A 14,006-nucleotide genomic window follows, 5' to 3' on the forward strand; every position below is an offset into this window, starting at 1 on the left:
CAGGGATCAGGCCGTCGATCGCCTGCATCGCGGACCCTGCGCGCCAACCCGACCATAAGAGACACGTCTCCCAGCGCCAGACAGCCTCCAAAACCTCACCGATAACCTTAAATCCTTACCGCTGCCGCCCCTGGGTCATGCGGTAGCGGAATTCCCCCACGCCGCATCATCCCCCCCTAAAACATCAGTTTCACTCGCTCCCCGCCATGAAGCTCGTCTCGCGCCTCGCCGGCGCCACCGCCCTGCTGCTGGCCGCCAGTCTCGCGCCGCTCTCGCACGCCTACAGCGACCTGTCTGACGACACGCTCAAGGCCATCCCCGCCGCTCCGCAGGACTTCGACATCCACAACGGCGCCCTGCTCGCGCCCATCCTGATCCCCCGCGTGCCGGGCACGCCCGGCAACGAGAAGGTGCGCCAGCACTTCGTCGACTTCTTCGCCAACACGCTGCCCAACTGGCACGTCGAGCTGCACAACTCGACCTCGACCACGCCCACGAGCAACGGCGAGGAGATAACGTTCGTCAACGTCATTGCGACGCGGGATCCGCCGTGGACTAAGCCCGGCGACGTGGGCAGGCTGGCGCTCGTGGCGCATTATGACAGCAAGTTGACGCCGCATGGTTTCATCGGCGCGACGGATAGCGCGGCGCCGTGCGCGATGCTCATGCATGCGGCGAGGAGCATTGACGAGGCGTTGACGAAGAAATGGGAGAAGATGGAGGCCGAGGGCGTGGGCGCCGGTGGGCTTGAGGAGGAGAGGGGCGTGCAGATCATTTTGTTGGATGGCGAGGAGGCGTTCCTGAGCTGGACCGATACCGATTCGCTATATGGCGCGAGGTGGGTTTCTTAGTCTGAGACCGATTGTGGCATGACTGACGCACGTGCAGAGCATTGGCCGAGACGTGGGAGGCTACCCACCACGCTGGCATATCTACCTTTCAGACGGCCATTTCCTCGATACAGCTCTTCTTGCTGCTCGATCTGCTTGGCGCGAAGAGTCCCAGGGTACCGTCGTACTTCCAAACCACCCATTGGGCGTACAAGGCCATGGCGAAGCTTGAGAAGCGTCTGCGTGACCTGGGCCAGTTCAAATCTTCGCCGAATCACCCTTCGAAGAAGACTGCGGCTAAAAAAAGGAACGAGCCGAGATTTCTGTCGGACGCAGACAAGGATGTTAGCCCGTCCATGGGCGGGATGGTGTCCGACGACCACCTTCCATTCATGGCGAGGGGAGTTGAGATTCTACACATAATACCCACGCCATTTCCGCGGGTCTGGCACGAAATGGACGACGACGGAGAGCATCTGGACCTTGATACCGTAGAGGACTGGGCTAAGCTGGTGACTGCCTTTGCTTGCGAGTGGATGGAGTTGGAGGGATTCATGGATACCGCTCAAGCCTCCAACATAGCGGTGCATGCGGACGAAGGGCAAGACGGTACGAAGCGGAAGAGAACGATGGATAAGGACGAATTGTGAGTCTCATCCCAATCGCTACGCTTGCCCTTGTTGTTCCTGCCATTGTTGCGGAACCAGGTTTTAACGCGTCGCTCGTCTATAGTGTACCATTATGATATTAGACCCCTGTACGAACAATTCACATACTTGACGACCTTCCAATTCGTGCGTTTACCGACGGGCAAAAGACCTTGTCACCTGTAAGTGCATTGTGCGTGTACTGCTTTCAACCTCGTGCGGATGGAATGTGCGGCCAAGCGCCGAGCGATTGGCCGTGTATGACCGCACAATGGATGCGGTGAATTCTCTTCGGTGACCGCAAGCAGACACCAGTAGCAAACGATGTGCTTTGTGTGAGTTCGTGGAGACCTCGATGCGGGACTTCAATGATGATTCTAGGAGACGTTTCTTTGTTGAGATCTCCCCCTTGGCAAGGCAAGTCAAGATAGGCTGGGGACACCCCTCGTGTAGACACTGCGGATAGCAAAATGGTCTTGCCTTATCTTGAAAATCTTTAAAAGACGCCGTGCCAAGTGGGAGTCCTGCCTTTGTCTTCCAAAAGCATCCCGACGCAAATGGCCTCAAACAAGGCACATGGGTGCGCGGTAAAATGGCTTTCTTCTCTGTTCCTCCTTTCCGCACCCTTTCTCAGCGTTAACATTCTGTCGAGCCTGCCCAGTCCGAGTCTCGCCGGCATAACTTCGACTTGACCATTTGCCGCCATAATGGCAAACCACGGGGATGGCTGGCTCTCCAGCGTGTTCGATCTTGGCGCTTATGTTCTCGACAGGCAACCATCCCGGAAGCGCCAGGGTTCTATGTTTGGTATATCTGCGGAGCCAGATGAAAAGCCTCCTCCCCGAACTCGCGCCCTGAAGCTTTTACAACGAAAGCCATCTCACCCCCGTAAGCCGGATTCTGCATCTGTCGAGGTTCCGATCGAATGGGATGTCACACGAGAGTTCATCTTGTACCCGGACGGCAGAAGGGGCCTGGTGAAACTTCCCCTTACTCACCTTGTGCAGCGCCCGTCGCACAAAATGGTGGAAAAAATCAAGGAGGGCGAGCTTCTGGACTTTCTGGCCGGCTGTAAAATCACACCTGCGGTCGATATCGCCCACGAATGGGGTCTAGAGGGCAGCATAGTGCTCTACGATCCGCGAGATCCACCAGTCTTCTGCATCGAATACGTCTACGTGACGGATCACCTGCGTGAGGAGTCCGAGACTAGGCGCCACGTCTTGGCTGATCCGAAAAGAAACCTCTTCTTCATCACGCTCAGAGGGGACGATCTTCCCACCTATCATTTCTGGCAGGATGTTGAGAAGGATGGCGATCCAAGAGAAGCCATATACTGGACAACCTACGTGAACGGACGCTCCCCGAGACGAGTAAGCCAGCAGCTGGATGACGACGAAATCGAGATTGTGGGCGAGCTTCATCGGGCACGTGAACCTTTCGATGACGAAGAAGAGAAAGATGTTGTCCAAATGCCGAAGTCAAAGGATGGTGGGTTGGTGAACGGCATTATCGACGAATCATCGGGCGAGGACTCTACTGCACTTGACGAGCCAGCTTTCGGCGAGCAAAACAAATTGATTTCGGTATCCACCCCCAAACCAACGACCACTTCGGACGATGAGCTCGGCTTGACGGAGCTCGTTGGGTCGGTCTACGATTCGGACGAAGAGTTCGATTCAGACGAGGGTTCTGAGTGGGACGAGAACTTCGGTGTCGATTCAGATAATGACGTCGATTCGGACGAAGGCGCCGAGTCGGACGAGGACTACATGCCTGAGGGAGTCGTGCTTCACAGGGGTCGTTCGAGCTATGGACTTGACCCGTCTGCCACGTACTACTACAGATGCCCTCCTGGGCTAGCTGAGCGTGGAGACCGAGACCTAAGCGACTTAATCGAGACATGGGAGGACAACCTTCGTGTTCGTGGGCTTGCATCAACCCTCCAGGGCTTTAGCGAGTACCAACCTGGAGGTGATGAGATTTGGCATTTTGATGGAGGAGAACCCCCTTACGAGCCTCCAAGGCGCAGATGGCCTCCAGGTAGAGCCTTCGACACAGTTGCTTATAAGCTGGCCATCGCTTCCGAGAATGGTGGGCCAGTCCAAAGGCTCATTGGAGACGAGCCATGGACACGTAACGATAATATTGGTTTCTGGAACGGCAACTACCGGGGCATGTATCACCCACTCGAAGATTACACCCCGGACTATCATAGGCAGCCGACAGACGTTAGAGGGATGGAGACTAAGAGGCGTTATATGTTCCAGCCGAGCTTCAACGACGGCGAACAACTTTCCGACTTGGTGGACACCCGGAACCCATGGAGGAGCGGACTAGCCAACATTTTCGGCGACCCCTTTCCAAACTACTTACCCTCCCCCGCCTCGGAAATCTTGTCCCCCATGGACTTCCAGCACGATGGACCAAATATACGGCCCCAGCGCGGCCATCCAAGCATACGAGACGTCATAATTACATCCTACGATGAGGATGGGAACCCACGGGATTCGGATTACGACGTCGTAATGACCGACCCGCTGCACCGCCAGCGCAAGCAGTCCCAAGTGCAGACCGACCCGGGGTACCGCGAGATCAAGCTGTACGACGGCAGGGTGAAGCCCGACGCGCTGCCGGATCCGTCGCGCCCCTTCCGCGTGTGGAATTGGCATGGCTTCACATCGAATGAAAAAGACAGGAATGAGCAAGTAATGGCCTTCTGGACAGTTGTAGCAGAGTTGATATTCGAGGGGAAGATGGGCAACTACGTGATAAAGCTGAAGGCCTACAACGACGACGGCACGGAACCGGAAGACGGGTGTATGCTTATGACCCTCAGCATGGTTCAAACAATCTTTGAGAATCGAATGTCAGAGTACCTATCGGATCCGGCGAGGAATGAGGTGTACTTGGTCCCAGCGCCAGATGTGAGTTCCTTTCCCTAACCCATGCTCTCTCTCTCTCTCCAGCGTATAGGGCTGTAGCTAACGAAAAATACGCAAACGCGATATAGGCACTCGAGGCCCTTGACAGGAAGATAGAAGCAGCCATCGGTATCCCCATCTTCACGCAGTCCGGTAATACCACCAGCACCCTCCACCGACTCCGCGGCAGCAGCGCTGCGATGACGATCTCCTCAGGCGCAGCAGCAGCAGCAGCAGTCCTACACAACAACAGCAGCAGCAGAAACGAGCCAGCTCATCCGCCGTTCGTGCCCACCGACTGCCGCGACTGCGGCAGCTGCCTCACCAGCCCGATCGCGTACGCGGCGCACCACATCGAGCACTTCAAGGGCCGGACGGGGTCGCCGCAGGAGCTGCATCCGGAGGTGCAGCAGGCGCTCAAGCGCGCGCGGTTCCGGCACATGTGCCCGGAGTGCGGGCTGGACTTGACCGAGGCGTCGACGTTCGGCTTCGCGATGCATCGGCGCGGGCACGAGCAGCAGCGGTCAGCAGCTCGCTCTGCCACGAAGCCTCGACAAAGGCCGTCTGGGAAACGTGTTGCGTTTGAGCCAGCAGAGAGAAGAAGAGGGGCATCACGGGCTCGCCCCAACACGGGTGCCACGAGAGAGGAGGTGGAGGAGGAGCAGGGATTGGGCGGTAGGCTCTGGGAGCTCCTGTCGGGCGTGTACAGCGCGAGCGTGGAACGGGTCAGATCAGCGAGCGCGCCGCCGGCGCCTCTCACATCATCTTCCTCTGCTCAAGCTGATCTGAAGAATTTCTCTTCCCCTCACGTATACAGAGGCTATCCCAGGAAGCTGTTCCCAGGCCCGACCCCGCCGCCAAACAGCTTCGACGAGTCGTACCTGAAGAACGCGCGCAGCATCCGGCCGCTTCCATACCCCCCTCGATCGTTTCTCCCGCCGGCAGCAAACAGCTTCTTCCCTCGCGCCACGCGCGCGACCTCCCTGCCTCCTCCGAAGAGCCGCAGCAGCAGCCTCCTAGACGACGACGACGACGACGACGAAGATAGCAGCATCGCCTCCTCCCTGCACCGCCGCCGCAAGGGCGGGCACAACAACAACAACCACCAGGACGGCAACAACAACAACAACAGAACAGAAGTCGGCGGTGGCGTCAAGAACTGGTTCGCCCGCGTTTTCAACCGCGACCACCCTACATCACCACCACCCTACGAACGGCCGCCGCCGCCGCCAGCAGGCCTCCTCCTCAGTCCACGCACCGCTGCCGCGCGCCGCGCCCGCCTCGGCGGCGAAGAAATCATCACCGCACCGCACGAAATCGAAGCCGCGCGCGCGGCGGAGCTGCGGCTGCGCGACGACATCGACAAGCTGCGCTGGGTGCACTACCTGCTGCCGGCGCTGCAGTGGGGCGCCGTCACGCCGCAGCACCTAGTCGATCGGCGGAATGAGATTAGGCTGGACGAGATGCGGCGCGAAGCCGGCGGGTGCGGGGACGAGGGGTTGATGGCTGAGGGGTGGTTGCGGCGACGGGCGCGGGAGATGTACGATCGGGAGCGCGGGATCTACTCGAGGAGGAAGGAAGAAGAAGGCGCCCGCGCGACGACGGGGGGCCCGTTTAACGATGCGGAGTTGAGATTTAAGTGGCACCAGGGGAATTTCTGGCGGTTGCAGGACTTTTCGCTCGTGGTGGAGTGCAGGAAGATGCGTGGGGAGGAGAGTGACGGAAAGGCGGAGTTTCCGGATTGGGAGCTCGCGTGGTATGCCGAGCGCGCGATGGAGAGGAAGGGGCCGGGCGAGTATGGGGAGGAGGAGGGGAAGGAGCATCATAGGTGGCGGTTGATTCAGCGGAGGGAGAGGTTGAAGAAGGAGTGGGCGAGGAGGCACCCCGGTTGGGACGAGAGTCAGGAGACTGAGCCGTATCAGGAGGGCGTGATGCCGACGAGGTGGGATCTTGGTATTCGCAGGAAGCCGGTAGGAGAGCCGCCACGGCGCAGCCAGCACTTTGGTCCTGGACCCGGACCGGTGGTGGTGGTGAGGAGGAAACCTGTCGGTAGCGGTGTTGGTCCCGTTCTGCACAGACGGAGAAGTCCTACCGCCAGGTATCACCCATACGCTGTTGAAGCTGCTTCCCCTGAATCCAGTCCCGTAAGGAGAAGAGCACTCTGGCGTCGAGTGCGCTCAAGAGAGGGCGACGACGATGCTCTGGCAGAGAGACAGCTGCTGAGGCATGGCGAAATCGTCCCACTCAGGTTGTCCCACGCCATCGCCACTGGTCAGCCTATGGCTATGATAGAGGAAGAATGGCTCCCTACGATTCGCAGATCGCCAAACTTAACGAGGTTTTGGGTTTTGCTGATCAAAGAGCTGGAGCGTTATGAGCAACAGAGAGCAGAGAGTGAAGAGGAAAAGCGGCAGGTCCGCCAGCAGACGCGCCGGCGGTCCGGGGTTGTTCTGGGCGAGGTTGCAAATGGTAGCGACAGTGGTGAGTGACGTGCTGTTTGTCGTTTTGTTCAAGTTATGGGGGAGATTGACTAATGCATGCACTGTTATAGGCATCGAACTTACTCTCGTCGCGACACAGAGGAAGAAAGCAGATGGGGACGAACAGCCTACTGAGCCACTGAGGCCGCCTACCGCTCCACCAAGACTGCCTACCGCGCCACCGATGCTGTCTACCACACCACCAGAGCCGCTACCGAGGTTAAAGAGTAGACTATTTCAGAAGTCATCATCCTCGAGACGTTTTCAGAAACCCGCCACTGAGGAAGCTTCAAAGGATCGCGACGAAGCAATTAGGCAGATAATCTTTAATAGGATGAAGACTAGTCAGAGGAAGGCTACAGAAGGAGAGAATACCACGGCAACTACAACGTCGGCACCAACGTCGAAGCGAACAGTAAGAAATTCGAGGCAGCGAAGGCAATCAATATCGGAAAAGCCTTACAGGCCTGTTGCTGAAAGTGACGACGACAGTATTGAATTGGGAGCGCGACCTACTATCCACGAGCCGGAAAGGGTGAAGGAAACCATAAAGAAAAAGACACCGACACCGACACCAAGGAAAACGAGGTCTCGGAGGATGTCCTTCTCGAGTGAAACCTACAAGCCTACCGCCGACGAAGGCGATGATGACGAAGACAAAGAGCTGACACAGGCTATCATCAAGGAGCTCGAGCAAGCGAAGAGATTGAGCAAGAAGCGAAAGCACGGCAGTGACGTAGACGGAACGTACCGCCCTAGCAAGACGGCAAGGGTCGACGGAGAGGACTCTGAGGAGTACGTCGAGCAGCCTAGGAAGAGGAAGAGCAGCGAGGAGAGTAGAAAGTCCAAGGAGCCGACTGGTATCAAGAAGACGGTGACGATCGAGGTTGCTTCCGAGCCCGCTACGAAAGCTGCTCCGTCGACAGAGACCTCGGCGTCACCTGCTGCGAAGAAGACGAATATCAAAAGCGCTGATGAGAAGCTGGGTGTCAAAAAGGTTCAGCGCGTGACGGGGAAAGGAAGGGGTGCTAGGAGCGGGTCGCCAAGTCCGGAATCAGGACCAACTCGGAGCACTACAGGGTACTCATTGCGTAATAGACAGGCCTAGTGTTTCAGCGGGTTTGTTTAGGTCATTGTATGATTTCTTTTTGGTTTTATTCTCGTTGGAAGTAATTGATAATATCATCTTGGGACTGCCCATGCTACTGTTCGGTTCTCGTTGGACAAGTTCAAGCACAGTCATGCTCAGAGTAACTTGGGCGCAGCCAACAAGACTAAAAGTGATTGCAAGCTATAGATTTGTAGATGAAGCCCCCATACGTATCAACTCTATCTAGGTATGTCTATATGAAGAGTGGTCGGCTCGTCTTAGCTTCACCCGCCATGGCTTCTGCGGCACATTGTGCTTCACAGAGCTCGGGGCTACTAGTCACCAGCACTGCGTAGAAGTGTGAGCCGTTCGCTGGTGTCCCCCCTCTTGCCAGCCCAAAGCCGCTTTCCTCGTTCCCACCTCTCCCCCAAGTGTGATGATGATGTTGGTGCGCACCGGTGACTGACTGATTCATTCGTCCTGGGCCAACCACTGCTCGAACTCCGCGTAGTCGGCGTCGATCTCCTCCTGGGTGCGCTCGGCGGCGGCGGTGGTGCCGGCAGTCTGGTTCCATCTCGCGTTGGCGGCGTCGACGCGCGCCTGCTCCTCCCTGTCCCGAGCCTGGTGTGCAAGTTCTGTAAGAGCTGTGATCGCAGTTATCTCAGTTCTCTCACAGTGTTTTACTCGAAGACTTACTCGTCCTGCGCTTATCGCGGTCCTCCGCCGCCCGTTTGGCGCGTAGCCAGCTCTGCAGATCACTATTCCTCGGCACGTCCAGGTTGATGGCCTGCCTGGCCCAGTAGTCGGCAAGCTCGTTGCCGAGGATGCCTCCGTGGCCGGCACAGGCCTTGAACTCGACGGTGAAGCCCTTTTCGGCGAGGTGTACGGCGCGGATGGCGGCCCTGGTGGCGAAGTTTCCGGCCGGGTTGAGCCAGCCGCCGCGCGAATCAGGGCTTCGGAAGCCCTCGATCTCAGCGTCCGTGTAGACGAGGATGTCGCCCGTCATGCCTGGCGCAAACAGCTGCTCGCCCTTCTCCAGTGCGTCGAAAGCGGCCTCCTGCTCGCCACTACCCGAGCTCATCGACAAGCTGCTGGCGCGAGACTCCTCCACCCACTCCTGCTCACCCGGATCCGCCTGCTTCTGCAGCTCCTCGGTGAAGTCTTGCTTCCAGACGATGGCGATGCCGACTGCGGGGCCGGTCTTGCGGTTCGCGAACGACGCGTCAGTCCAGAGGACCTTGCGGTGCGGCTCGTTCTTGGAGTCCTCGAAACGGGCCTCCATGATGTTGTCGCTGAAGATGATGCGACCGGCGTCGACGTGCTGATGGAAGCGCTTGAGGCTGATGTTGGTAGCCATTGTGATTGTATGGGTCTTGGAAATGTGTGGTTTTGGATGAGGAAGCGGACGTGGTGAGAGCAGCGATCGAGGTGCAATGGCTTCAGATCTTATACCCACAGCGCTCAGCAGAGTGCGTCTGTGCGCAGGCTAAGCGAGCCGCTAGCGCAGTTTTATCAGAGCTGAATTGAGCTCTTCATAACGCCGTTTCACATGTGATATTTTGAAGTGCTTCCGCGCACCGCCAGCGCATTTCCCGCCTTCTTTTGGGTGATTTTCCATCTCAACACCTCGATATCATCTCTACACATAAATTCGAACGCCCAGAATGGAATGTCTAGACTTGGGATGACTCGGCCGCATCTTGACCAGTTTTGGCTTCACGACTGGGTGGCAGACAAGCCATCCAGCTGTTGCCTGTCCGAAGCGGTGACTGAATTCATATATATAGCCCAGTTGCATGATGTTACATAGATCGGTCAAGGGTTACCAACGTACAATTCTGCATATATCATCGGTATGGGGCTACATTTTGAAGTGATGGTGCCTTCGCTGTCTTCAATTGAAGCTCGCATCCAGACGAAAACGGCGAAAACGGACTTCCTTTTGCCAGTTGAGCATATGTGTGACTCAATTATGCTACAGTCAAGAGAATTACCAATGATTACGGCTGAGAAGTCTACATGCCTTTCTCCAGTAACGGTGCGCAAGTCTCTCGGAGGTGAAGTTTTCATCCGAATAAATTTGCGACAAATTACAGACGCATTGCCCTTCATGCGGTGGATTCAACAAACCACAATGCTGGCGCAGAAAATGGATACTGCTCGCTGCGCGGTGCTCTGATGGATTCCAGCATCGTTCACTGACGTTGGTGGTTTCCCTTTTCGGGAGCTGGGGTTGTTCCTTCCCCGCGGGGAAACGGGCGGGCTCGCTCGGCGATTGCGCTCTCATCTCCGACGACACAACACCGCTCTCGCAGATGCATCGAACGACTCGAAGCGCCCGCCGACCCAGCGCAGGATTCCGGCAAAAGCCTGCAGCCCCGCATCAGCCTCCGGTGTTAGGCTCAGCAAATGACGACCCTCGACGGCTCGGTCGCGTGTTTCATTCGTCCGTCGACTCTTTTCCCGTCTAAGCTCTCCCAGCTTACCATTCATTTTAACCGGCCACTTTATCCGCCACGTGAGTGCGACCGGGATGCCCATCCAACGCGTCTGCACCTCTGCAAGCCCGAAGATGGGGCTCGGAATCGCGCGCATGTATAAAATGCGTGTCAGACGCAGACCCTAACTGCCGGGGTAGCTCTGCCGCACATTCTCGCTTCATTTCTCAGAGTCTGGTGCTCGCCCTGCGAGTGCTTCTCTTGATTTCTCCCGACAGCATCTTCGCATCGTTGCACACACCGCTGCCATCATGGCTGTGGGTGGTGGTTCTGCGTCGCAGTTTGACTCGGCCGCCCTGGCCCGTCGCCAGGAGCTGTCTGGAACTGCTGGACCTCTCGCGTTGGTGAAGAACCTCAAGGTCTTCGGAATTGCCTGCTTTGCCTGTCTCGGAGGCCTTCTTTATGGTTACAACCAGGGAGTGTTCAGTGGCGTCCTGACCATGAGTTCATTTGATAGAAGTAAGCTTTTTTCCCCGCAGATAGTTACCAGGATCAAACTAACACCACGGAAGCACTTCCTGAATGGACCGGTGACGAACACTCGACGCGCATGGGCTGGCTCACCAGTATTCTTGAACTTGGCGCTTGGTTCGGTGCTCTCTACAGCAGCTTTCTCGCAGAGATTCTCTCCCGGAAATACGCCATCCTGATCAACGTTGCCATATTCATCATCGGCGTCGTCATCCAAACTACCGCCGCTGCCGGAGGGATCCATCACTCTATTCTCGGCGGGCGTTTCATCACTGGAATCGGTGTCGGTTCCTTGTCCATGATCGTGCCAATGTACAACGCAGAGATCGCTCCTCCTGAAGTTCGCGGTGCCCTCGTCGGTCTACAACAGCTGTCCATCACGCTAGGCATTATGATTTCTTTCTGGATTGACTACGGATGCAACTACATTGGTGGAACTGGTGAGGGCCAGCACAACACTGCATGGTTGCTGCCACTTTCTCTGCAGCTGGTTCCTGCTGTGATCCTCGGCTGTGGCATGCTTTTCATGCCTTTCTCCCCACGTTGGCTGATCCATCATGGACGAGAAACCGAGGCCCGTTCCGTTTTGGCTAGCTTGCGTAACCTCTCGCAAGACCATGAACTCATCGAGCTCGAGTTTGCAGAGATCCGAGCTCAGTCGCTATTTGAAAAGAAGACTTTGGCGGAAAAGTTTCCTCATCTGTCCGAGCCCACCGCATGGAATACCTTCAAGCTGTAAGTCCACTCTCATAATTTGACTCTCAATCTCCAGCGCTGACAGAACCAGCCAATGGGTCGCCATCGGCTCTCTTTTCAAGACAATGCCAATGTTCCGCCGCGTGATCGTCGCTACCGTGACCATGTTCTTCCAGCAGTGGACTGGTACGCTATCATCTCCTAAACAATTAGAAAAATTGGCACTAATCGCTACAGGTATCAACGCAATCCTCTACTACGCTCCTCAGATCTTCAACAAGCTCGGCATGTCGTCCAACGCTGTTTCACTTCTGGCCACTGGTGTCGTAGGCATTGTCATGTTCATCGCCACGATTCCAGCGGTCATGTATGTCGATAAGCTTGGTCGCAAACCCGTCCTCATTGTCGGGGCTCTGGGCATGGCCATCTGCCACTTCATTATTGTTTGTTCTCCCTTGGAGTTGCCGAGTCTGATCATACGCTAATATCCCTTAGGCTGTCATCGTCGCCAAAAATCAGGACCAATGGGAAACTCACCAAGCCGCTGGCTGGGCAGCCGTCGTCATGGTCTGGCTGTTTGTCATCCATTTCGGATACTCATGGGGTCCTTGCGCATGGATCTTGATTGCCGAAGTCTGGCCTTTGTCCAACCGCCCGTACGGTATTTCTCTTGGCGCGAGTTCGAACGTATGTGTCTTCCCATGCTTTCATGAGCCTATATTAGGCCGCTAACCATTTAACTAGTGGATGAACAACTTCATCGTTGGGCAAGTCACACCAGACATGCTCACCGGCATAACCTATGGCACGTACATCTTCTTCGGTCTCTTGACCTTCGGTGGTGCGATCTTGTAAGTCTCCCAGCATGTCCTTACCCATGCAGTGACGCACTCGGCTAACTCTTGTGCAGCATCTGGCTTGTCGTCCCCGAAACCAAGAACCTGACGCTCGAGGAGATGGACATTCTGTTTGGAAGCCAGGGCACTGCGGAGGCGGATAGGGAGCGCATGAGGGAGGTCAACCGCGAAGTCGGCCTCGAGGAGCTGGTCCGGCAGGGCTCGGTCAGCCATGCGGAGAAGACTGAGGTGCTGCCTGAGAAGACTGAGCACACTGTTTGAGTAGGTGCATAATCGTGGAAGCACAGGGTCTGAATTGCCGAGACAGGCGATCTAATGTCCAACGTAAATTGGCGTAGGAAGGAAGTGGTAATCGAAGGTCAAATTTGATCGCATCAAAGGTCAAAGTTGATGAACAAATGCGACTTGTGGAATAATATGGCATAACGCCGCGTTTCTGAGGGTAGCCTTTTGAAGTGCCCTGTACTTCGCAGAACAAAATGATGCTGAGCGCCATTTCATAATTATGATGCAGCTCACCAGTTACCTATCGAATACGAATACGTAAACGTAGAATCGAGCCAACAAATCACATCCACACCGACCAAAGCCAGTTCTTCCGCTCCTGAATCCTCAGCAACGAGCAGTATGCGTAGTCGATTCTTAAACCAGCTCGCCTGCCCGCTTCCCATTTCCTTGCGGTGTGCTTCGAACAACCGATACCGGCGAAGAGAGAAGACGCTGAATTATGTAGCTCCGCCGGATGGGCAGCACTTCACCCGCAGCAGCACCTGCAAGGGAAAGAACCCGTGCGGCGGCGCGTGCATAACCGCCGCTCACACACACACACACACACACACACCCGACCAACCGGCTCTCTCGCTCTCTCCCGCTCTCCGGTGGGCCGGGCTTGGGTTGGGTGTGGAATGATCGGCCGCCGGCTGAATTTGCCTGTGCGGATCAGCCCTTGGCGGTGGCTAAGCTTTTTTCTTCCTGCACGCGTGTCGGTTAGTGGGTCAGTCAGTCAGCCGGTCAGCCAGTCCGGTGGGTGGGCGGATATGCGAGAGGGCAGGCACGTGGGGTGCGGCTAGGATTGCAGCTGATTGCTGCGGGATGATGATAGAGCGGCCTGTTTTGCATGGGTGTGAGCTGGGCAGTGTGCCCATGTGATAAAGGTTTGTCAGGGCTCACTCGTGATGCATGTGTGGCGGGTCATTCTAGATCACCGTATAAAACACTTCGATGCCAGCTCTGCTACTTACCAGAAAATCACATAGTGGAAGGACACACTATGCAGAGTCTTCCATTCTGCAGCTATTGCGCACTATACACTGTGGTTGTTGTCCAGCCGGGTCTTTTCTACGCTTCTGCTCCCAGTGTCAATTTTAAGAATAGACAATCATTTTATTGAACTTATTCTTTACATTCCAATCACCATTATCCGATCATTATGAGTTTCTCTCTATTCTTTTTCTGCTGCGCGGCGCAAGCTGTCCATGCTGGATATCTGCCGTGCCAGAGACCAGATGCTGCT

General features: G+C 56.2%; 4 protein-coding genes across 4 annotated transcripts; 3 read left to right on the forward strand and 1 right to left on the reverse strand.

Moving 5' to 3' along the window:
* Positions 1 to 206: 206 nt before the first annotated feature.
* On the forward strand, positions 207 to 6,890 carry LTHEOB_821 (Zinc finger C2H2-type protein; the record flags this gene model as incomplete). The annotated part of the gene is made up of 4 exons (XM_035517662.1): positions 207 to 838; positions 889 to 1,476; positions 2,217 to 4,404; positions 4,491 to 6,890. The coding sequence occupies 4 exons, from the start codon at positions 207 to 209 to the stop codon at positions 6,888 to 6,890; spliced, it is 5,808 nt and encodes a 1,935-aa protein (XP_035369580.1).
* Positions 6,891 to 7,479: 589 nt separating this feature from the next.
* Positions 7,480 to 7,989, forward strand: LTHEOB_822 (Zinc finger c2h2-type protein; the record flags this gene model as incomplete). The annotated part of the gene is made up of 1 exon (XM_035517673.1): positions 7,480 to 7,989. The coding sequence occupies one exon, from the start codon at positions 7,480 to 7,482 to the stop codon at positions 7,987 to 7,989; it is 510 nt and encodes a 169-aa protein (XP_035369581.1).
* Positions 7,990 to 8,442: 453 nt separating this feature from the next.
* LTHEOB_823 (Reverse transcriptase from transposon x-element) lies at positions 8,443 to 9,328 on the reverse strand (the record flags this gene model as incomplete). The annotated part of the gene is made up of 2 exons (XM_035517684.1): positions 8,443 to 8,615; positions 8,668 to 9,328. The coding sequence occupies 2 exons, from the start codon at positions 9,326 to 9,328 to the stop codon at positions 8,443 to 8,445; spliced, it is 834 nt and encodes a 277-aa protein (XP_035369582.1).
* A 1,392-nt stretch (positions 9,329 to 10,720) lies between these two features.
* Positions 10,721 to 12,754, forward strand: LTHEOB_824 (Sugar transporter; the record flags this gene model as incomplete). The annotated part of the gene is made up of 7 exons (XM_035517695.1): positions 10,721 to 10,928; positions 10,982 to 11,675; positions 11,728 to 11,822; positions 11,874 to 12,079; positions 12,132 to 12,323; positions 12,381 to 12,487; positions 12,547 to 12,754. The coding sequence occupies 7 exons, from the start codon at positions 10,721 to 10,723 to the stop codon at positions 12,752 to 12,754; spliced, it is 1,710 nt and encodes a 569-aa protein (XP_035369583.1).
* Between the last annotated feature and the right edge of the window lie 1,252 nt (positions 12,755 to 14,006).

Source organism: Lasiodiplodia theobromae, assembly GCF_012971845.1.
Source record: "Lasiodiplodia theobromae strain AM2As chromosome Unknown scaffold_2, whole genome shotgun sequence".
In the NCBI taxonomy this organism is placed as follows: Eukaryota; Fungi; Ascomycota; class Dothideomycetes; order Botryosphaeriales; family Botryosphaeriaceae; genus Lasiodiplodia; species Lasiodiplodia theobromae.